The sequence below is a fragment of the Anomaloglossus baeobatrachus genome, chromosome 5 (genome assembly GCF_048569485.1).
Source record: "Anomaloglossus baeobatrachus isolate aAnoBae1 chromosome 5, aAnoBae1.hap1, whole genome shotgun sequence".
Classification (NCBI taxonomy): domain Eukaryota; kingdom Metazoa; phylum Chordata; class Amphibia; order Anura; family Aromobatidae; genus Anomaloglossus; species Anomaloglossus baeobatrachus.
In genome coordinates, this window is record NC_134357.1 from 504,449,755 (window position 1) to 504,474,593 (window position 24,839).

The window sequence follows — 24,839 nt, forward strand, 5'->3', positions numbered from 1 at the left end:
CTTAAGCGGTGCCCACGCGTGTGGGGTGCTTGCATGCGTGTGCCATCTTATGCAAACTGCCATTGTTGCTAAGTGCTGGGCAGTTATTTCAATGGCAGTTAGTCAGGTAAACTACTCTTTGACACTCTTCACCATGACTATTATTCCTATCTCCATCATTCTATGTGCCTTTACTATCCACTTTCACCGCCCCATCCCCCTCCATCACCACTCATCCACATCAGTCCCTCTCTCCTCTCATCTCCTATGTATAGCTCCCAGGCTCTCTTCACCTATCTGATTAATTTCAAGCTATCATGCTCCAGGGTCTTACACAAAAAGACATGCCACAAGTCCAAAAACCATCTGATCTTTCTCCTTCTACTCCTACTTCTTTCAGGTGATATCTCACCTAATCCCGGTCCACTCTATGCTAACTTTACCCCCTCCCCCACCTCTCATAGAAACCCTGCTAACCTTATTAACATTAGTTGTACACCCTTACGTCCCTCTTTTAATCGTGCTCTCTGGAATCCACGGTCTGTATGTAACAAGCTTCCTTACATCCACAACCTCTTTCTCAATAACTCTCTTAACATGCTAGCCCTCACTGAAACCTGGATTCAGGATTCTGACACTGCTTCCCCTGCTGCAATTTCTCATGGTGGTTTACACTTTACCCATTCACCAAGACCTGGAAACAGACATGGTGGTGGAGTCGGTTTACTCCTGTCCCCACAATGCACTTTCCAGGTCATCCCCCCAGCTCCATCACTCTCATTCCCATCCTTTGAGGTCCACACCATCAGGCTCTTCCATCCCCTCTCCCTCAGAGTAGCTGTCACATACCGTCCACCAGGCTCACCCACCCAGTTCCTTGACCACTTTTCAGCCTGTCTGCCGCACTTCATGTCCTCTAAATTGCCAACCCTCAACCTAGGAGACTTCAACATCCCCATGAACAGCCCCTCCTCCCCATCTGCATCCCAGCTTCTAGCTCTAACCACGTCCCTTGGCCTCTCACAGCTCTCATCCACTGAGACACATGAAGATGGTAACACCCTTGACCTGGTCTTTTTCCGCTTCTGCTCAATCTCTCACTTTGACAACTCACCTCTTCCCCTCTCTGACCATAACATCCTCTCCTTCAAGCTCACAAACCCTCGTCCGCCCCAGCATACTCCCACCTATCACACATTCAGAAACCTACAGGCCATTGACTCTCAGACACTTACAGACTCTCTACACTTATCACTGTCCCCTATCTGCTCACTTTCTTGTCAAACGCCTATGGAGGAAATTCCGCACACCAGAAAACTTCATCCACTAAAAGTTCATGTTAAGGACCTTCACCTCGCCAAACAGACTTACTTCACCACCCTTATCGCCTCACTATCCAGCAATCCAAAAAAGCTCTTTGACACCTTTCACTCCCTCCTCAGTCCCAAAGCACAGACCCCTATCACAGACCTTCATGCTGATGACCTGGCCTCGTATTTCACAGCGAAAATAGAAAACATCCGCCGAGAGATCAGCTCCCAGCCACCAAGCTTTGTGAATCCCATCCCTCCCCATATCCCATCCAGCTCACTTTCCACATTTGACCCAGTCACAGAGGAGGAAGTCTCCAGGCTCCTCTCTTCTTCTCGTCCTACCACTTGTCCTACTGATCCCTTTCCCTCACACCTTCTCCTGTCCCTCTCTCCGGTTGTCACTTCTCACCTAACTAAAATCTTCAATCTCTCTCTCTCTCTTCCCCTGCTCCCTCAAACACTCCATCATTACTGCATTACTTAAAAAAAAACCTTCTCTGCACAATCAACTACAGACCAGTCTCCAATCTCCCCTTCATCTCTAAATTCTTGGAGCGCCTGGTCTACTCTCGTCTCACCCGCTACCTCTCCTCTCTTCTAGATCCTTTACAGTCTGGCTTCTGCCCTTTACACTCAACAGAAACTGCCCTTGTCAAAGTGACCAATGACCTATTGACAGCAAAACGTAACGGTTACTGGGCGTAACTGGCTTATTCTTCTTGACCTTTCTGCCGCCTTCAACACTGTTGACCAACATCTCCTTCTCTCTATGCTCCATTCTATCGGCCTAAAGGACACTGTGCTCTCCTGGTTCTCCTCCAGTGTATCATTTGCTGGCTTCACATCTCCTCTTCCTCTCACTGTTGGGGTCCCTCAAGTCTCAGTCCTTGGCCCTCTTTTCTCCCTCTACACTGCCCCAATTGGAATGACCATCAGCAGATTTGGCTTTCAGTACCATCTTTATGCTGATGACACACAGCTATACACCTCATCCCGAGCTCACCCCCGCTGTACTACAGAACACAAGTGACTGCCTGACTGCAGTTTGCAACATCATGTCTGCTCTCTATCTGAAACTTTACCTTTCCAAAACTGAACTTCTTCTTTTCCCTCCATCTCCCAACCTTACTAAACCTGACATCTCCCTCTCTGTGTGTGGCACAACGATAAGTCCTAGGCAGCAAGCCCTCTGTCTGGGTGTTATACTTGACACTGATCTCTCCTTCACCTCCCACATACAATCTCTTGCCCGCACCTGCCGCTTGCACCTCAAGGACATCTCTAGAATCCGCCCCTTTCTCACAATGGAAATAACAAAAACCCTCACCGTGGCCCTGATCCACTCTCGCCTTGACTACTGTAACTCTCTATTAATTGGTATCTCCCTAACTAGACTCTCTCCTCTACAGTCCATCCTTAATGCAACAGCCAGGGTCAGCTATCTGGCTAACCGCTACTCGGATGCCTCTGCTCTGTGCCAGTCATTGCACTGGCTGCCCATATATCACAGGATCCAATTCAAACTGCTTGTTCTCACCCACAAAGCTTTCCACAGTGCAGCACCCCCTACATCTCCACCCTCCTCTCTGTCACCCCATCCGTTCTCTACGCTCTGCAAATGACTTTCAACTAACATCCACACTAATTCAAACCTCCCACTCCCGAATCCAAGACTTTTTCCGAGCTGCACCAAACCTTTGGAACGCTCTCCCGCAAGAAGTTAGGACAAATCACAACTTACTCAGCTTCAGACGTTCCCTAAAACCGCATCTTTTTAGGGCGGCCCATCACACTCCCTAGCCAAACTAATTTCACCTAATCCCTCCACAACTTATCAGAAAATAACCCCACGTCAAACTCCATGGCACCCAAATGCATCTCAAGGCTCTGGCCAACTGGTCCTGGCTGGATTGTCATTGTAAATAAGCACTTGTACCTTGCCCCTCCCCCCATCTCATTGTAGATTGTAAGCTTTCACGAGCAGGGTTGCCTTTTTTCCCTTTAAATATTGTATCTTCTATAATTGTTACTTGTTTGTATATGATCCTTCTGAATTGTAAAACGCTGCGGAATATGTTGGCGCTATAGAAATAAAGATTAACTCTAGTCTATATGTATTTACAATTTTTCAGGCATTACACATAAATACCCCCCCCCCCCCAAAGAACACATTCATTTCTGTATCTTACTTTTTTACTGATACCACACGGACGACCATACCGGTACGTGTGACTTGCACCTGTTTAAACACGGACGTCTGTCTGAAAGGGGCCTTATGGATACCCATCTACTATATGTACTATTGTTTTGCTGCAAATCATGATGTTCTCCTCAGCGGCTAAAAATACTTCTCAAAATTTCTAAGGAATATTGTTACCCCTCTGTAAAATATGTAGTGTGACCTCTGCCAGAGCCCGTCCTATGGAAGTGGTGAGAACAGCTTCAGACGCTCAGCGAAAAGCAACTTACATCCATTTAAATTAAAAAAAAAAAAAAGTTTCGCCCCAAATGACTTGAATCAGGCAGTGTGAGCCTCATGGAGTTCCGTTGCCACAAAAAGAGGGAAACACCAAGAAACAGGACTGGAGCCTAATAACTGTGGGACATAAGAGAGGATCAGGGGGCTGCTAAAGACAGTAAATGGTTCAGATCTCGCTGACAATGTATTTTCTGTGGGTCTACATGCGCGGACTGAGGAAACTACCTACAGCAATGTGTGAATGCAGCCAGATACAGATCCAACCGGCAGTGACTGATCACTAATGTCACACCGAGCTTTATCATTATAGAAATGAACATTCATTCCATATGTCTAGAATCGTTTTATTAACACAAGCATACCAAGAAAAAGGAGAAATATTTATACAGTTTTATTTTTATAGAGAACCATTGATTCCATGCTGCACATGGGAACAGGTAACACACAAAATACAGATATAAATTACAGTGAATAAACCAATCCTGACAGACGGATACAGAGGGGAGCGGACCCTGCCCTCGGGGGCTTACAGTCTACAGGGTAATGGGGAGGAGAGAGGTCGGGGATACAAATACATAACAATTAACTTTACAAATCGATACGTAGAATTAAGCCATGTTGTACATTGGCGACAATGAAAGAAAAAAATGTTTTGTAGCTAAGTCCAGTGCGTTTTAGGTGTAAAAATTGTATTTCTCCATTTACCATACGATGTGCAATACAGGGTGATATTGTAATTTGCCTGAAGAAGGAGCCTCTGTGCTCTGAAAGCTTGCTAATATGATTTTTCTGGTTAGCCTATAAAGGTATCACTCCTAAAATACTTTTCTCATTCTTGGGACATGGTATTTCAATCCATTTACCATAAAAATCCTCTTGTTGAATACATAGAAGGACACAGAAGGTGTGATGTTGATTAGACTACACTGTTCTCTCGGTGTCTAAGGTGGGACGACAGGGGGAGCAATTACACCCAGATGCCAGTAGTCACAAGTTGTATTTGAAAAACAAAGGGAGAAGATTAATAACACAGAGTTCACTGCGCCCCTCCCTGCGAGCCCACCCCCACCGTGCAGTCTCCATCTCCCTGCGAGCCCACCGTGCAGTCTACCTCTCCCTGCGAGCCCACCGTGCAGTCTCCCTCTCCCTGCAAGCCCACCGTGCAGTCTCCCTCTCTCTGCAAGCCCACCGTGCAGTCTCCCTCTCCCTGCGAGCCCACCGCCACGTGCAGTCTCCCTCTCCCTGCGAGCCCACCCAACGTGCAACGCGGCCCTCTGCCCAGCACGAGCCCCCTCCAATGTGCAACATTGTCCCCTGTCTAGTGTGCCCTGCAAGCCCCCCCAAAGTGCAACGCAGCCCCCTGCAAGCTCCCGAAAGTGCAACGTCACCCCCTACCTAGTGTGAGCCCCACTAAAATGTGCAGCCTCCCCCTGCGAGCCCCACCCAACATGCAGCGTCGCCCCCTGCGAGCCCCCACAAGGTGCAGTGTCGCCCCCTGCCAAGGGCAAGCCCCCACAACGCGTCCCAATACCCCGCTGCCCTGGGTGAGCTCCCACAACACGCCCCAATATCCCGCTGCCCAGGGCGAGCTCCACCAAACGTGCAGAGTCGTCCCCTGCGAGCACCCTCAAACATTCAGTATAGCCCCCTGCGAGCACTTCCATATGTGCAGTGTCGCCCCCTGCCCAGTGTGAGCCCCCCAAACATGCAGCATCGCCCCCTGCAAGGCCCCCCCCCAGACGTGCAGCGTTGCCCCCTGTGAGGCCCCCCCAGACATGCAGCGTCGCCCCCCTGCCCAGTGCGAGCCCCCGAAATGTGCAGTTGCTCCCTGCCCAGTGCGAGCCTTCCAAACGTGCAGCGTCACGCCCTGCGAGCCCCCCCAAACGTGCAGCATAGCCCCCTGCCCAGTGCGAGCTCCCCAAACGTGCAAGCCACCCCAAAACGTGCAGAATCGCCCCCACGATCCCCTCAAATGTGCAACGTCATCCTCTGCCCAGTGCAAGTACCCCAAAACGTGCAGAGTCGCTCCCTGGCAAGTGCAAGCCCCCCAAAACGTTCCACATTGCCTCCTGCAAACCCCCCCAAACACGCCTCCTGCCTAGTGTAACCCTCACATCCCTTATGAAAGCCTCCACAGCATCTGGCCGGTGTAACCCCCCCCCCTTCCCAAGCCCCCTTTCTTATTGAAGCCTCCAAAGCACGGTGCTGTAGCTTCAGTACATTCCCTGTGACATATACACAAACTGCAGCCCCCAGCACTAACAGGAGTCACTGATCTATGCCCCAAAAATCCAGTCTGAGACCCCAGAGCTATAATAACCAATGAGGAAAAGCTGAATATTCTCCACCTCAGGGTCAGGATCCGTCCGCTCTGCAGTAGTGATGGGTAGCTCCTGAACGAGCCGGCTCTAAGAGCCGGCTCTTCATAGTGAATCATATGTGTCGGCTCCTGGCAGGGAGCCAATTGAAATGTAAACGGCTCTTTGCCAGTTCCGTTCCACAGTCAGTCCCCTCTTGCCCTGCCCCTCTCGGCCCCTCCCTCCCGGCAGTAGTCACTCTGATCTTATCCAGGAGACTGAGAATGCTCCTCCTGCTGCCGCACATAGCACTGACTCACAGCCCCGCCCCCCTCCAATCTGTGACAAGCAAGCAGCAGTCAGGCAGTCAGGCACTTTATTAAAGGAGCACTGACATCTGGATTTAGCCTGATTATAGTTATTTACCGCCAGCTTGTAAATCCTCGCTGGGCGAGGGAGAAACAGCGGATGTAAATGTGCGTCCCTTGTTCTCTCCCATTCACTTGAATGGAAGAGAACAAATGATCCGCGATGCTGGATTGAGCATCACTGGATCGCAGGCTCGGGTGCTGCAGCGACTGTGTAAATGCACCATTAGCTAGTGCAACTTGGAATGGTTCTGTTGTTTCTGGTGAATAACCTCCCAGCAGCCCCTGTTACATGATAGCAGTGCCAATCTGAGGGACCAACTTCATGCACAGAACTAGTCCTATACAAGGCAGTGCAGCACTCTCAAATCACATCCCATTCTGCATACAATTGCCAGTAGTGTTGAGCTCATTGAATTGCACTTGTTTGATTTCTGCACTTTTTTTTATCAAACATTGTGTTTGTTAAAGTTTTTACAGCAAATAATATAAAATCTGGTTATTCTGGAAACTATTCTGTTTTATGTCATAAATTGGCACATGTGTAGATTTTTACTAAAAGGTATACAATCATGGGTTAAAACATACCAGAATTGGGCTTCAAATTTAAAGCCAAAGGTAATAGGAAATGAAGAGCCGTTTTCGGAGCCAAAAGAGCTGACTCTTTTTGGTGAGCCGATCCAAAAGAGCCGGCTCACCAAAAAATCGCATTTTACCCATCACTACTCTGCAGTGTGCAGTGCACTGAGGAGCCCGAGCAGCACTGCTGCTTCCCGCCCACAGCTCTACACTGAGGAGGCCCCGCCCCTTCCAGTGACGGCTTTCCCTCAAAAAATCAACTCCACTCTACCTCTAGAGACGCTACCGTATATCTATTGTGCGTCTCTGCAGGAGGAGGTATGTGCTGTGGAGAGTCTCCATTGCTGTTGTGCATAGAATATATTCGTTCCTGTCGGGTGTTTATTAGTGAGGACATCAGACTGTATGGGCTCCTGTCAGGTATATATTAGTGAGGACATCAGACTGTATGGGCTCCTGTCAGGTATATATTAGTGAGGACATCAGACTGTATGGGCTCCTGTCAGGTATATATTAGTGAGGACATCAGACTGTATGGGCCCCTGTCAGGTATATATATCAGTGAGGACATCAGATTGTATGGGCTCCTGTCAGGTATATATTAGTGAGGACATCAGACTGTATGGGCCCCTGTCAGGTGTATATTAGTGAGGACATCAGATTGTATGGGTTCCTGTCAGGTGTATATTAGTGAGGACATCAGACTGTATGGGTTCCTGTCAGGTATATATAAAAGAAGATAAGGAATCCTTCCAGCTCCACATGCGATTTTGTATTCGTGTTTTCCAATGAATAGCATTACAAGTCAAGCATTATCGCTTTGATAAAATATCCTTTGGACAAAATATAATGGCTATAGTAGCACTTCCATCTTCACTTGAACCAAACAGGCATTTAAGTGAAGCCTGGTCTGGTGAACACACCAGTACATTAAACAAATCCCCCATTAGCAGTAAGTGTAAGCATTGGTAAAAAAAAACCCAAAACAACAACTTTTTGCAGAACAAACTCTAAATACTGTGAAATCTAATATATAAAGCTGAATGTGTGTATGTCCGGGATTGGCATCTGCACCGTCGCAGCTACAGCCACAACATTTTGCACACTCACCCTGAGAGCGTCATAGGCTATGTTTTGAGGGGAAATTTTAACCTCGTGCTTTACAGTTATTCGCCAATAAACCTGCCTCCATTAAAGCGAATGGAGCTAGGAGCCACAGTGCGGCCAGAACTTCAGAAGAATGCACAGCCACGCCCTTATATGGAATGTTGGCGTGTCACAATGCAGCCAGGGAAAGAGACAGACACAGACAGAGAGAGAGGCAGACACAGACAGGGTAAGAAACAGACATAGACAGGGTAAGAGACAGACACAGACAAAGAGACAGACTGACAGGGAAAGAGACAGACAAAGAGACAGACACAGGGAAAGAAAGGGAAAGAGACAGACAGGGACAGAGAGGGAAAGAGACAGACAGGGACAGAGAAAGAGGCAGACACAGACAGGGTAAGAAACAGACATAGACAGGGTAAGAGACAGACACAGACAAAGAAACAGACTGACAGGGAAAGAGACAGACACAGACAAAGAGACAGACAAAGGGAAACAGACAGGGAAAGAAAGGTAAAGAGACAGACACAGGGAAAGAGACAGACAGGGAAAGAGAGGGAAAGAGACAGACAGGGAAAGTGACAGAGATAGATAGACAGGGAAAGAGATAGATAGACAAAGCTAGAGAGAGAGACAGAGAGATATATACAGAGGGGGAGACAGACAGACAATGGGAGAGAAATAGAGAGACAGTTACTATCCCGGGCGTTAATACATTCTATTTATACATTCTATCCCGGGCATGTTAATACATTCTATTTATACATTCTATCCCGGGAATGTTAATACATTCTATTTTATTAACAACAGTTATTAACCCGTGCGAAGCCGGGTAGTACAGCTAGTATAGTAAGAAATGACAAACTGTGTGAAAAACATAAATACAATTGTCATAACCTAAGCAGTAGGTATAGTGATCATGGAGATTTATAAGAAACTAGGAGGTGGCCCAATTCTAACGTATCGGGTAGTCTAGAATGTGTATGTAGGTTAGCAGATTGAATAATAATATAATCATCAAGTCTTGAATAATGATGGTTCATTTCTTGCTCGTTGGTCTCCCGCTGTGCAGCACGCATCGGCGTGTTTGACAGTGGGAGACCATCGATCTGAATGGGCAGGGAGCCGGCGTACACTGGTAACCATGTTACACAATCGGGTAAGTATGCAAAGCGCTTTGCTTAGTTACCCGATGTGTACCATGGTTACCAGCGTACGCCGGCTCAAGCACACGTGTGCCAGGAGCCGGGGGTAAGGTGGTAACCATGGTACACATTGGGTAACTAACGAAAGCGCTTTCCATAGTTACAGGATCGTGTACCATTTGTTACCAGCGTACGTCGGTAAGCTGATAACTATGGTACACATTGGGTAACTATGCAAAGCGACAGTGCTGGTTTATTTTTTGCTTGTTGGTCTCCTGCTGTGCAGCACGCATCGGCGTGTTTGACAGTGGGAGACCAACGATCTGAATGGGCAGGGAGCCGGGGTAAGCTAGTAACCATGGTACACATCGGGTAACTATGCAAAGCGGTTTCCATAGTTACCCAATGTGTACCATGGTTACCAGCATGCTCCGGCACACGTGTGCCGAGAGCCGGAGTAAGCTAGTAACGATGTTACACATTGGGTAACTAAGCAAAGCGGTTTCTATAGTTACCTGATGTGTACCATGGTTACCAGCCTGCTCCGGCACACGTGTGCCGGGAGCCGGGGTAAGCTAGTGGTTTCACACATCCAGCTTTTCTCCACTTTGTCGGATCCGGCGCGCTGCCGTAGGCTGGTTTCAAACGTCCGTGTTTTAGGTACGTGTGACATGCGTTTTGTAACACGGATGTCACACGTACCCATGTTTTTCCCTGATGTGCCTCACACGTCCTTGTTTGCACACGGACCATGTGACTTTTCATGACCCCGCACGCACACACGCAGGCATCTCCGGCAGCACGGATGTCACATGGATCGCACACTGATGTGATCCGTGCGACATCAGTATAAAACATACCGGAGAAAATATGGGTCATTTTAATGAAAATATTTTCTATATTTACCTCTCTCCAGAGATGCTCTCTCCGGCTCTGCTGCCTCCCGCTCCTTATCGCCGCTCATTATACTCACTGAATATTCAGTGCCCTGAGAAGCTGGAAGCAGGAACAGCGCTGGGGACTTCAGAGCCGGGGACCACATCGCTGGGTGAGTGTACAGCAGAGCGTGTGTGTGTGTGTGTGTACATGCATGTGCGGTATGTGTGTATGCGCTCGGTGTATCCATGTGTGTCTGCTGTGTGTGTATATACATGCATGTGTGCTATGTGTGACACGGACGTCTGAAGGCAGCCTTACACGACTATGTACAGGACAGTGGCTGCGCCGCAACTTCCTGGTCACATGACAACATGTGATCGGAGCTTGTCGCACGGCAACTGTAGTGTACACAGTGCATGGGAGTGCGCCGACAAAGTGGAGAAAAGGTAACTATTAAAAGCGACAGTGCCGACGTGTGCGGGACCCGGGGTAAGCTAGTTACATCGGGTAACTAAGGAAAGCGGTTTCTATAGTTACCCGATGTGTACTATAGTTACCAGCCTACGCCGGCTCCAGCACACGTGTGCCAGCAGGCGGGGTAAGCTAGTAGCTTTTCTCCACTTAGTCCTGCCGGTGTGGGCTTCCGGGGCTGCAGCAGTCACCTGGGAGTCGGGCGTCTCCGTGTGGGTTCGGGGAATGCGTGCGGGGGGCGGGGCCAGTGTGAGCATCCAATGCGTGAGGGGGCGGGGCCTGGCCGAGCGCCCAATACGTGCAGGGGGCCGGGGCGAGAGGCCAATCCGTACAGGGGGCGGGGCCAGGCCGAGCCGAGCGGCCAATCCGTGCGGGGGGCGGGGCCATGTCGAGCCCAGCGGCCAATCCGCTGGTTGTCACTGTAACGACACAATTTTGGAGCAAGACAGACAGACAGACAGAATAAGGCAATAATATATATATATATATAGATATTTGCATGTACTATAGATAAATTTAGATTCATTTTTTTTTATACTTTCTCTTTTCTTTTTTTTATGACATTTTTAAAAGGAACCTGTCACCTTTTTTTTCTGGCTATAAGCTGCGGCCACCACCAGTGGGCTCTTATATACAGCATTCTAACATTCTGTATATAAGAGCGCAGGCCGCTGTGAGAACATAAAAAACAGTTTATAATACTTACCTAACGGTCGCGCTGCGGTGGAATTGGGTCACGGAGGCCATCTTCGTCCTCTTTCTGAAGCCTGTGTGCATGTCGCGTCTACGTCATACACACTCGCCGGTCCTGCGCAGGCGCACTACAATACTTTGATCTGCCCTGCTCAGGGCAGATCAAAGTGCGCCTGCTCAGGACCTGAATGCCGGCGAGTGTGTATGACGTAGACGCGTCATGCACCGCGGCTTCAGAAGAAGGAGGACGAAGATGGCCGAAAGATGCGGCGCCGGCACCGGACAACGGAGACTCCTCCGTGACCCAATTCCACTGCAGCGCGACCATTAGGTAAGTATTATAAACTGTTTTTTATGTTCTCACAGCGGCCTGGGCTCTTATATACAACATGTTAGAATGCTGTATATAAGAGCCCTGTGGTGGTGGCCGCAGCTTATAGCCAAAAAAAGTGGTGACCGGTTCCCTTTAATATTTACTTGTATGGATTGAATAGTTATAACTGACATACTGTATCATTTTCTAGGTTATGACATGTACAATATAATGTACTTTTTTATTTATTTATTTTTATTTTTTAAATCAGGTTCATTTTTATTGTTATTTTTTGCAAAAACCACATAACATATATAACAGTCCCTTCCCCTGGAAGAACAATTCGGGAAAAGGGATAGGACCACTTCCGGTCATCAACATAGCATTAAAAGTATACATTCAAGGGAATTAAACACAAACAAACGAATAGTGCACCCATATTTCACATTCATTATCAACAAATGTCACAAGATAAATTCCTCTTATCATAGTAGTCTCCTTACCCCAAACATGTCCCACCATGCCCAACCGCCACACATGTATCGGGAATGTAAAGGAGAACATTCTAACCCAACAATTAGCTAGCCAGTGATAAGGAGAAGTATCTGATCCCCCATGCCATCCTGCAGCAGTGCTGGTGAAGGAAGACCTGGAATATCCAACCACATCCCCCAAATGTTGTAGAATTTTTTAAATGCATTTCTTTTAAGGTACACCCCTCTCTCAAGCCGAAGTATAGTGTTAACCCTTTCCCTCAGCTTCCTGATGGTCGGGGGGGCCGGGTGCAGCCAGTGATAAGCCAACAGCCTGTCTAGCCTGATATAGCATTCGTATAATGCCGAACATTGTTGGTGAGCTCAGATCCGTCTCCCCTCCAAATATCCAAGAATACAAGTGAGAGGCCTTGGTTGCAGTCTTATTTTAAAAACTTGTGCTACTAGGTCTAATACTGCTCTCCAGTACTCCTCGACATTTCCACAAGACCACATCATGTGCATCAGGTTAGCATTCTCCTGCCCACATCTAGGACAAAGATCATCTACCCGGATTCCCATCTTATGCAATAAACTAGGAGTCCTGTACACTCTGTGTAATAGAAATAACTGCGGTAATTGCTGGTTTTCAGACACTCATCTCATTATTCATCCACCACTTTCCTCTTGCTTGTATAGGGAATTTGTCAAGGTATCCCGGCAGCAATGCCGTGTAAACCCTGGAAATAACACCGTGTGAGCATTCAGATGTCAGCAGGTCCGAAAGACTATGATTCCGTTGTATACTAATCCCCACATGGCGTGTTTGTGTCTCGTAGGCATGACGGAGTTGTAAATATTGATAAAACGAACTATGCGGTATCCCAAATTCAGCCTGAAGCTGACTAAAACTCTTGAGTGCGTTATTTTGTAATATCTGGGACACCAAGTAAACACCCCTATCCACCCACTTCCTCCAGCCTGGAAGCTTCTGCAACTCTGAAAATCTGTGGTTATGCCATAGGGGACAGTACTCTGTTGTATTCAACATTCCCAGCAACGTCTTCCCTCTATCCCACACTTTGTACAACAGTGCCAATGTCGGGTGTCTCCATCTTATACGACTCTTTATCAGTTTGCCCCACGGTCATGTGTGTCATCCTTTCCCCATCCCCTAAAATGTTGTGACTGCGGCGCAATATAATATATCCATGGGTTGGGGACCACCAGACCTCCCTCCCCTTTCCCTCTCTGCAAAGCCTCGAGACGAATTCTGGGTTGTTGTTTTTTCCACAGAAGTTCTCTAAACAAAGTGTTGATTTTCCTAAAGAATTTCCAGTGTATCCAAATCGGGGCATTGTGGAGTAAAAGCAAAAGTGTGGGCATCAGCACCATTTTAAGGAGGTTGGCACGGCCAGTAAGGGATAATGGAAGCCGACACCAAGGCATCTATCTTACTTCTGAACTGCAACAACATGGGTTCTAAGTTTAAATTATAATAATTCCGTGGCCGGGCACTAACTACTATCCCAAGATATTTAAATTTATCCACCGTTGGTATTCGTAACTCTCGAGTGCCGAAATTAGATGGGAGCGGGTCTTACAGGGAGTAAAGCCAATAAAATGTACATTTACATGTATGTATAATTACAGTGCAACCTGCTCATAATCCATATGTAAAAATTGAAGAAATGTCATTTGTGGGTTCAGTTTCTATTAACATTATAGTTACTAGATTATATAATCAATATAAATCAAGAACTAAAATATTACTTTTACTACGTATCTCTAAAATCATCCATGAATATACAAAAAGTGCAGTGCATAAATATAACGTGCAAATAATCAAATTGTCCACGATCTCACCCGATCTTTCTCCACGAGCGGATACACTATACATAATGACATGATGAAAATTGTGATGCTATCACTACTTACGGGTAGTATAGACAGAAGACTAGTCAGACAAGCCGGGGTCAGATAACAGGAGAACACGTCAGGACACGGAGTAAACAGAAGCGCAGTCAAGTCACAGGCCAAGGGTCAAAATTCCAGGAGAGTACGTATAGACTCAGGGAGCAAACAGAGACGTGGTCAGTGAGCGGTCCAAGCCCAAAGCCAGGACATAATGACAAAAACAGGGAGCGGGCAGAGACGTAGTCAGATAATGGTCCGAGGTCAAGAACCTTAGATCAGAACAAACACAAGCCAAGAGCACAACTGCAGAACCAGAGAGTATGACTGTCAAGGTTCTGGGAGAGCATGACCAGTAAAGAAACAGAGCAATTACCAGGAAGGTGGAACACCTCAGTAATCAGCACCTCCCAGAACCTGCATGGAATCCTGTGCTGTCAATCAACCTGTCAGCTAGTGCTGACACAGCAAGAAAAACCGCAAAGCATCTCCAAATATGCAAAATGCTCTGCACAGAGGAATAATGTCACTGCCGGCTCTGTAGTGAAGCAGAGCATCACCTGACTACAAGATGCTCTGCACAGAGGAATCATGACAAAAATACCCAGGAGGAAGATATGTTGGCAAGTCCGAGGGTAGATGATTATAACCAGCCCCTGTCGTGCCCCATGCAAATGCTTCCGCCCTGACAAGGCCAGTACCCAAGTGGCTGTCCCAAAATCAAATATGGCCCTCTTGGACGCTCTCTCCTTTGCTGCAGAGCGCCACAAGCAGGAGCAATGCTGGGCTGTGACAAGCAGTGAAACTCCATCGACAGCTCAGTCACTGATGGAGACTGGGGCCTGCCTCAGTGATGTCGGTTCAACTGGAAGTTGATGTGATATCACCGGATCTCAGAGGTCACGGAGCACAGGGATAACGTTATGTGGATGAGTGGACCGCAATAGCGCCGCTCAGAATCAGAATTTACTACACAAGGTATTTGTGAAAAGCCTTCTTTATGAGGTTTACATTGATGTGGCCACTAATGCTGTGGAGTGAACCACCCCTTTAAGAAGTGAACTCACAAGGATCCCAGGTGCCGCACACTGACTCACTCTCCGTTGATGAGTAAGGAATGACTCCGTGGAAATCAATAGGAGCCACCCATCGAATCCTTCTCAAAGCAAGGAAATGATTCAAGGAGACGCACATCGACTCACCCTCGATGATCAACTTGAGTGTGATTCCATAGGAATCAATAGGGGCCAGACACTGAATCATTCTCAATGCGGGAGACATGAGTGCCTTAATCAATATTACAATAGAATGATCTCAGGTTAGATTTGATTATAAAATGTACATGAAAACAAGGAATAAAAGTACCTAATAGTGTAATGTGGCTCCCCTTAGGCTCCAGTCACCACAGAGATACTGCACCTAAGCCAGAGGTGTGGTATCCCATTAACGGGTAAGGAGGAGGTCACAGGTCGTTGCACACAAGCACAGACACACTCTTAATTTAGCGACACTCCATCAGACCAGGGCTCTGACGGCCGGCTGGGAGGTGAGGTTAAGTTAGTGGGCGCACACTGTAGAACGTTAGTCAGTCAGGAAGTGGACGCAGAGGAGAAAGGTCCTGGGGTCTGGAGCTGGACCTGCTCGTCCCAGGATCAGGAGAAGAGGTCCTAGAGTCCACGGGAAGTGCGCCATATACCGTTGTCTCGATCCACAGCCAGCATACTGGTGTGGAGGGACTTGACTGCAAAGGGGACCAGCCCCTCAACTAGTGAACTACAAGGCTCAGCTAGCAAACCAGAGGCTGAGGCTACTTCGAGTACTGAAGCCACCACCACACACATCCAGTGAAAAAATGACCACATAGGAGCAAGGGATGAGGTAGAAAAGCCATCCCTAAAAAGGATCCGTGGACACTGGCTCGGGGCTCTGTGTGCATAGGCGAGGGGCAGGCGGGAGAGGCCAGCGCAGGAAGACAACCAAGGAAGGAACACAGAAGGGTGTACCGAGTTGTGCCTCCGAACTATGCGGGGATCGGGTGGGGCCCATCATAGTAGAACTCAGCTGTTGTGAATGTCATCCGAGTGGGTGCTGGTGTGGAGCTCCCTCTGGTGGCCAGGAAGCTGAGTCTGAATCTGTGACTCAAACAGGTGATGGAATTAATTAGTAATCCAGGAAGTCATATTGCAGATCAGCCTAGTGTATTTAGGAGGGCAGTTTCTGCCTGGCGGCCGCCAGTGATGAATGTTTCCTGCTGCTTCTGAAGATGGCTGGGAGTTTTTCCATTAGTTTCTCCCATTTATTCTGTGCCTGAATCTACTCCAGATAAGTTTACTAGTTTCTGTGATTAATTGCACTTACGGGTGTTTCTGCTTATTCCATTTTGTTCTGTGTTTTGGTTTCCTGTTTGTGAGTATCTGTCTCTTTGCTTTTGTGAGCATTTTGGAGTTCATCAAGCAAGAAAGGGAGCTTGCTCCCTGTTCATGTTTGGATTATTTACACTTTAGAATATTATTTGTTCTGTGATTTTTTTTTTTTTTAATTTCTTTCCATTATATCTGCAGTTCTGTTTAAAGTGTCTGGCACAAGAGTTCCTGATATAGTGGAGGAGAGACCGTGTGGTCTTAGGATTTTTTTTCTATCAGGAGTTTGGTATTTTTTACAGGGTTTTTTGCTGACTGCAATCAGTTATCTTTCCTGTCCTGTTGTATCTAGTAAGTCAGGCCTCAACTTTTGCTAATCTATATTTTCTATCTGTGTATTGTGTTTTCTTACATCACTGTCGTTTACATGTTGGGGGCTTGCTATTTCTTTGGGCACTGCTCCGAGGCAAGTTAGGATTCTTCATTTCTATCTTTGAGGTGTAGCAAGTTTCTCCGGCAGTGACGAAGTGTCTAGGTGTGTTAGGAACATCCCACTGCTACTTCTAGTGTTGTCCGATAAATAGGGGATTGCGGTCAGCTTAGTTTCCAACTACTCTTGTGGTTTTGTTATTTTCCTGATTAATGCGATTTTTTTTTTTTTTTTTTTGTGAAAGTCCATGGTTACCAGTTCATAACACTCAGCACTCCGAGGGCAGCCTCTGACTTGTGGTAACTTGGAACTATCAACAGCGCGTGAAGAACTTGTGACTGTATTCCTGTGTTGCCCAGTTATTGTCTGCACCTACGGCCCTGCACCCCGCCATTACATCTTGACACCATCGATAGCCCTGGGGCCCAGCTCTACCTGTGGAGAGCTATACCAACTCAGCTGCATCACCACCGACCCCCAGGGAACTGAATAGCAGCGGCTACACCTATCTTGTCGCATACCACAGGTGGCGTCATTACATTATCCCATGTAAATATACCCCTCAACACTCTGTAAAACAACACTGCCGGGGTCACAGAACCGGGCCTTGCTGCCGTGACATCCTCCCCAAATGGAACCACGGTCCGGTAACGAGTTCCCCCAGGCCCCGGTGGGCGTGTCAGTAACATGAAATCTTTTTTAAGGTTTAATTCATTTGGTAGACATGTATTTAATTTATACATCCACTAGGCTTCCCTGTGTCTCAATACTTTTTCTCCATCACTCTAGCTAGGGTCCCATCTAATTTTTTTCTATGATATAAACTTTGAATGTAGATAAACCATTATGATGATGTTTGATGAAATGTTTGGAATCTTGTCATGTATATTTAATGAGATGTGAATTTTTTTTATGTCATGGATACTTTCTTTAATTCTAATACGTGGTTTGCGAGTAGTACTTCCCACGTATTTCAAGTTGCAATTGGAACACTCAAGTCATGTGATGTTCGTCTTTGCGCTTGCTGGGTGTCATGGCGGTGTTGGACTCTTCACACTGCAGAGTCTGACAAGCAGCTTAAGATCTGTTAGTTACCTAGCCTGTCACGGACGTCGGCTGTGTTTTGCTGTACTGCTCTCCAGTACAGCAAAGTTAATTGCTACTGGCTTTTGAATGATCATTAACAGCCACCTTCACACTTTATAAGGTGCTGGATCCTGTTGCTGGTTGCCGGATATAGCTTCTGCGTTGATCCAGCATTTCAGTCCTTATTGTTGTGATCCAGAGCTTGGTGACCTGTTGTGTGCTGTGGATATATCCCTATCCCTGTTGTTAGTTTATTTCCTTCCTGTGTTTATTTCCTCTTGGGTTTGTATTGTCTCTCCCTTGTGTCTGGTTGCAGTGTGCATGAGTTTTGGTTCTTTCACCTATCTGTGTTATTTGTGGGGTTTGCTTCTCCAAACCCAGCCCTGTCCTGTGGTGGTGGAAAAGGGATTGTAAGATCAGGACTCAAAAAAGGATTAGGGACTTGCTGGGGGCCCAGACCTAGCTACTATCAAGCTTACCTCTGGGATAAAGGACAGCTTAGGGTCCCTAGTTTGAGGGTCAGCTTAGGGTTCCACCTTCTGTTACCCTGATTCCCTTAGACAACTCAATAATGTAGATGGCCATAGAGGTCCTACAATTTATAAATGTTAAGAAAAACTAGACGGAAAAACATATTTTATTAGTCATAACACAAACAGATAATACACACATGTAAGTTAAAAAATGAGGAAAGATGAAGAAAATAGAGAAGCACAATAGAGGGGTATATAGGTGGAACCGCAGTAATCTGTCCTTCAGATGTCAAAAACATAGCCAATTGTATCAAATATAATATACATTTTTTATGAATACATTTATTGAAAAAATACCATCAATAATCAATTGATGAGCCTGACAAATAGAAAAAAGATAATACAAGGGATTGTCAAAAGGTTAACAGGCTATGTGCAAACAGCCGCAGCTCTCATTCATGTTGCAATGCATAGATCAATACTATGATATTAGGGAGCACAAGGTTGTACATAAAATTACCCTGATGAAGCAACTCATTTGAACGGTGAAACATACGTTGGGGTTTCTTTGCTCAGGGGATTCTTTCCCCACGCCACTGGGCCTGCCTGCACTCTCTGACACTTTCAGCTACAAGGGTACTGTAATTTTATTAGCAGTCTTGTGCTCCCTATCTGTGTCACGCTCATCAATTGATTATTGATGGTATTTTTTCAGTATATTTATATTATATTTGATGCAATTGGCTTTGTTTTTTTACATCTGAGGGCCATATTTCTGCCGTTCCACCTATGTACACCTCTGTTGTGTTCTTTTTTTCTTTCATCCTTCCTCATTTTTGAACTTGTATGTGTGATATCTGTTTGTTTGTGTTATGACTAATAAAATATATTTTTTGAGCAATATAACTCCCTTTTCCTCCAGTTTTTTTTTTTTTTATTTTTGAGTTGCCCTTATGTCGAGAGTGATCACATATTTTAAGGTTTGTCTTGACTTTACGTTAATAGTTTTTTCATAGATTTCATGGAGTCCATAAAATGCGTGCTTTTTGTTTTTTTTTGTGGTTTTTTGCATATGGACACATGCCACAAAGTTTAATGTCACATTTATAATAACCCTTGATGGATATCCAGTTACTATTGGTGGATTTTTTTTGTTTGCATCATGCTTGGCAAGAGAATGTTGCCAAGTGAGGTCGCCTGCCGTGATACTACTCTGCAAGGCCCATCAATAATTTCCTTCAATTCTTGATCCTCTGGTAATATGGATACATTTCTGTAAAAAATGCTTTTAATTTGATTAAATTGTTTGGTTTACTGTAAAACCAATGTGATATGGGAGTCACATAGGTTATTGTTTATTGATATAGTAAAAAAGAGCACAGTGACTCCGTCTGCATCATTTCAATCTATGGCACTTTCTGCACTTTTGCCCACATTAAGTTTTCCAGGGTTTCAGACGTAAACCCCGACTGAGCCAATATTCACAAGCTCTCAGTGTAAGTCTATAAGTGCCAGAACAAGGCTCTCATAGAGTTGTTTTGAGTTGTGACCTCTGGCGCACGCTATGGAGCAGTAGAGAAACCGCCACTTCACAAATCGCTGGAGACCAATTGGAGCAGCGGCGATAGAAGATGAAGTCTCCTAAAATTAAGTATAATATAGAGGTTAGGGGACCTAGACTTAAAGCATCCCTCCAGCATCATATCCCACCATCTAGGTATCCCCCAGCATTGTACACCCCTTCAAATCCCACAAAGATATCCTGCCAACATCGTACGCCCCCCAAATCCCACCGCAGGCATCCCCACACCATCGTACACCCTCCTATTCATACCAAATGCAAACCCTTAGCAATGTTCACCACTAAAAATCCCACCGTAGGCATCCCCCCAGCATCATATGTGGCGCCCCTGCGGTTTCAGGCGCCACATTATACTGTACCCTATTAGGTTGTAGTAGTTATTGCGGGTCCAGGGAAGATCGATGCAAGTTTTCACTCACACCATCATACAGTCAATGGGTTGCCCTCCCCAATGGGGACTGGGCCAGGGTCGGATCACAGTAGGGGGTCACTACATCGGTGGGTTTACAGGACGCCACCGCACCAGGGGCTCCCCGATCCACTGGAACTGGGGACTTGGGGTCAGGGAGAAGCAGCCACCAGGGGGAGTCAGGAGCACACAGTGGGAAGAGCAGATTGACCAAGTGAGAGTAGTGAACCAGCCGGTTGCAGTGGCTGGGGGCAACAGCTCAGAACACACAACACAACGACAACAAGATAAAACAGCTTCAGACACAGAGCAGAGCGAACTTGCCGCGGGCAGCTCTGTGGGCCAGGGCGTTCACTACGGTCGCTGGGTAGAAGTAGGCGTCTGCTTCTACAGCACCAGCACTGTCGGGATACAGAATCCTAGGGCAGATATACTTCACGCTATCTACCAACTCTGCAAGGTCACGGGGAACAGATAGAACAGTCTCCGGACCTATTCCAACGAGTCTGCAGCAAATAGCATATAAGATCCGGGGTTGAGGACCGGCCCCATAACGGAACCGCGTTATCAGCATACAGAACAAGACACACTTTACTGAGCCTAGGATCCTCAAGTGCTTCACGCCATGGGGGTCCGATACTTAGCGCATCAAAGGAGGAAAGGGCTCACAGGCTGTCACACACTCCGGACTTGACCTTTTATGGATCCAGGATTGCCTGGAGCCCATCGTGGCGGCGACCGGTGGTCTGGGGCAGCGCCTAAATGATTTGTGAGTAAAAAGACCTGGAACCGCAGCCCCTGTCTCTGCTTTTCCTTTACCGGCGCTATTGCCCAGCGCTGCGGCACTAATGGGGACTACCGCTACCCCCCTCCATCCTACCGGGGCCTGCTCCACCTATGGGGAGCGACACCATTCCGGCTGCACCCGACATCTGCCCCAGCGAGAGACCCTGCAGCGGCGGCTCTCATCCCTGGCCGCGTACCACAGGTGGCGTCACGATCCTAAAATACTTTCCTAACCTCCAACTACCACCTCAATCCTCCCTGCCACCCTCCAATCCTCTCTCCTGTACGTCTCGTGGCAACGGAACCGGGCCAGGCCACCCCGTGACAACGCAGAAGGATCTGCACCATCGGCCCGGCAACTAGTAGGTTAAAACACCTGCCCCGTAGGGCACTACACATACACCTCACAAATCCCTCAGCAGGTATTCCAACAGCATTGTTCACCCCCTCCAAATGTCATTGCAGCTATCCCATCAGCATTGTACATCCCCAAATCCCACACAGGCATTCCCACAGCACCATACACCCCCCAAATCTCACCACAGGTAAACCCCCAGCATTTTACATCACTACAAATCCCACTGCAAGCATTCCACCAGCATTTTACAACTCCCCACCCCCTCAAACCCCCACAGTTTCGCACACTCACTAAATGCTGCCACAGAATCCCCCACAGCATCATACTCCCTAAATACCACCGCAGGCATCTCCCCAGCATCGTACACCCTTCAAATGCTACCGCAGGCATCCCAACTGCATCGTATGCTACCCAGATCACACCACAGGCTTTCCCCACAGCATCATTCATTGGCCAAATGCCACCACAGGTATCCTCACAGCATTATACCCCCCTCATGGAATCCCCAGCATCGTACACCCCTTCGAATCCCACCGCAGGCATCTTCCCCAGCATCACACACCACACAAATCTCACTGCAGACATCTCAGAATCGTACGCCCCCATATCCCACACACGCATTCCCACAGCATCATACACCCCCCAAATTCCATTACAGGCAAACCCTCAACATTGTACACCACTCCAAATCCCACCACAAGCATTCTCCCCTCTCACCCCCAGCATCCTACACCCCCCAGATCCCACCCGGCATCCCACCCCCCCAAATGCTACCACAGGCATCTCTCTCAGCATTGTGCAGTCCCCCAAATGCCACCACAGGCATCCCCCAGATTTGTACACCATTCAAATCGCACCACATTCAAACTTCCAGCATTGTACACCCCCCCAAATCTCACCGCAAATGTCCATCAAGCATCATACACCCCCGAAATACCCACAGCATCGTAGACCTTCCAAATCCCACCACATACATCCCGAACAGCATTGTAAACCCCCCAAATCCCATCACAGGCATCCCCCCTGCATTTTACAATTTTACATCCCCCAAATGCTACCACAGGTATCCTCCACAGCATCATACACCTCCCAAATGCCGCCATAGATATCCCTCCCCAGCATCATACACCACCCCAAATCCCACCACATACAAACCCCCCTGCTTCGTACACCGCTACAAATCCCATAGCCGGCATCCTTCCAGCATCATACACCCCCAAAATACCATCACAGACATCCCCTCTGTGGCTCTATCAGGAGATCTGTCTTTATGGGATTAGATTGGGTCACTTCCCTCCTGACACCGCTCGCTGCTCTGTTACTTTACAGTCTCCATTATGGCTGTCGCCCGCTCTATGTTGTCACTATCAGGAGATATTAATGTTCTATCATTATCTGTTACCGACGGCCCCGGTTCTGCCGTCTGATCTCTGTGGATGTTCCTGCACTTTACAACTTTATTTCTTGTTCTTATGAAATATTTAACAAAGATTCAGATAATTTAATTTTCCTTGTAGATTTGTTTAGTGATTTTTTTTGGTGCTGGATTGGAAATATTCTGTGATAAATCTCTGTGTGTGACTATAGTTGGATTGTGTGTTTATACCGGGGGCAGGACGGGACCAGGACTGGATGTAGTGATCATCTGAAGCCGGTAACAGCTCCGGAGACTTCTTACATGGGATCTTTCTGATGTTACATCGTCATCTTCTCCCCATTCAGGTCCCTACAATATCGGATCCTCTCAGATCTTCTGTATAAGAGAATTCTCCTGATTGACCTGTCAAGGATGGATAAGGACAGGGACAAGATGGCGGAGAGGATATTACACCTCACCCTAGAGATCCTTTTCCGGCTTACTGGAGAGGTGAGAGATTCTGATGACGTCACATTACACCATTCTTATCTATGGGAATAACAGATGGACAGAACTGGAGAGGTGAGGACTCTGGAAATGTCTGTAGTGAGATTTATTAATGTGTCTCTCCATAACCAGGATTACACAGTAGTGAAGAAGACCTCTAGTGAGCGCTGTCATGACCCTGTGTCTGAGGGATGGGGAAGACCCCTAAGCCCAATCACGGGGCCTCCACCTCCCCCCCTGATACATGAGGACATCAATGAGCAGAAGATCCTAGAACTCACCTACAAGATGATTGAGCTGCTGACTGGAGAGGTGACACTGCTGGGACATTATACAGTAACGCTATGAAGGGATCGGGGGATGACGGTATCATTGTATGTGTCAGGTTCCTATAAGGTGTCAGGATGTCACCGTCTATTTCTCCATGGAGGAGTGGGAGTATTTAGAAGGACACAAAGATCTATACAAGGACGTCATGATGGAGGTTCCCCAGCCCCTCACATCACCAGGTAATAGACAGGACTAAATATACACGGCCTATACCATATTTTTTGGACTATAAGACGCACCCTGGTTTTAGAGGAGGAAAATAGGAAAATAAAACTTTAAGCAAAAAAATGTGGTCATGACACACTGTTATGGGGCGAGGATTTGCTGCTGACACTGTTATGGGGGTAATGTCCCCAAATTCTCTACTAAGGTACCCCATCCTGGTAATGATCCTCCTGCCTTGTATATGGTCCTGCTATAAACCCCCATCCTGCTCATATACTCCCATCCTGTTCATATACCCCATCCTGTTCATATACCCCCCATGCATCCTGCTCATATTCCCCCATGCATCCTGCTCATATTCCCCCATCCATCCTGCTCGTATTCCCCCATCCATCCTGCTCATATACTCCCATCCTGTTCATATACCCCCATCCTGTTCATATACCCCCCATCCATCCTGCTCATAGACTCTCATCCTGCTATATGCCCCCATCGTGCTCATATACCATCTTGGTATATGGCCTGTTTCCTATAGCACAGAGAAAAAAAATAAACGTTTATACTCACCTTTTCCTCACTCCCTGCAGCACCGATCATCTTCCTCTCTGCGCCACTGACCTGTGTGTGTGGAGCCGTTCCCCTGCAGCATCGCGATGTCTTCCTGTCTGTGCCGATCAGCACAGATCAGCTGACCGGCACAGAAAGGAAGACATCGCGTGTGCTTCACACACGGGGACGGGTGAGTACATTGATTCACTGCACCCCGCGATGATGATGACGACGCGCGGGGGGCAGTGAATACAGCCGCACATGATCACTCCTGGCTGTAGTTGCCAGGGGTGATCATGCGGACCGGCTCTTTACTATGCGTGTGTCCCCTCTCGTCCTCCCGCCCACCTGTCAGCGCCAGCTTCTGCGCTGAGAAATGGGCGGGAGGATGGGCGTGCATATGTAATGAGCGGGCCCACGTGGTCACAGCAGGC

At 47.4% G+C, this 24,839-nt stretch overlaps 1 protein-coding gene across 1 annotated transcript in view; it reads left to right on the top strand.

The window, feature by feature from the left end:
- The window catches only part of LOC142312842 (uncharacterized), a 53,148-nt gene that overhangs the window by 17,378 nt on the left and 10,931 nt on the right, over positions 1–24,839 (top strand). Inside the window, exons 2-4 of the mRNA XM_075351829.1 lie at positions 23,220–23,364; positions 23,494–23,673; positions 23,747–23,870. Of these exons, the coding sequence (XP_075207944.1) occupies positions 23,220–23,364; positions 23,494–23,673; positions 23,747–23,870 (449 nt within the window). The remainder of the gene's footprint in view (positions 1–23,219; positions 23,365–23,493; positions 23,674–23,746; positions 23,871–24,839) is intronic.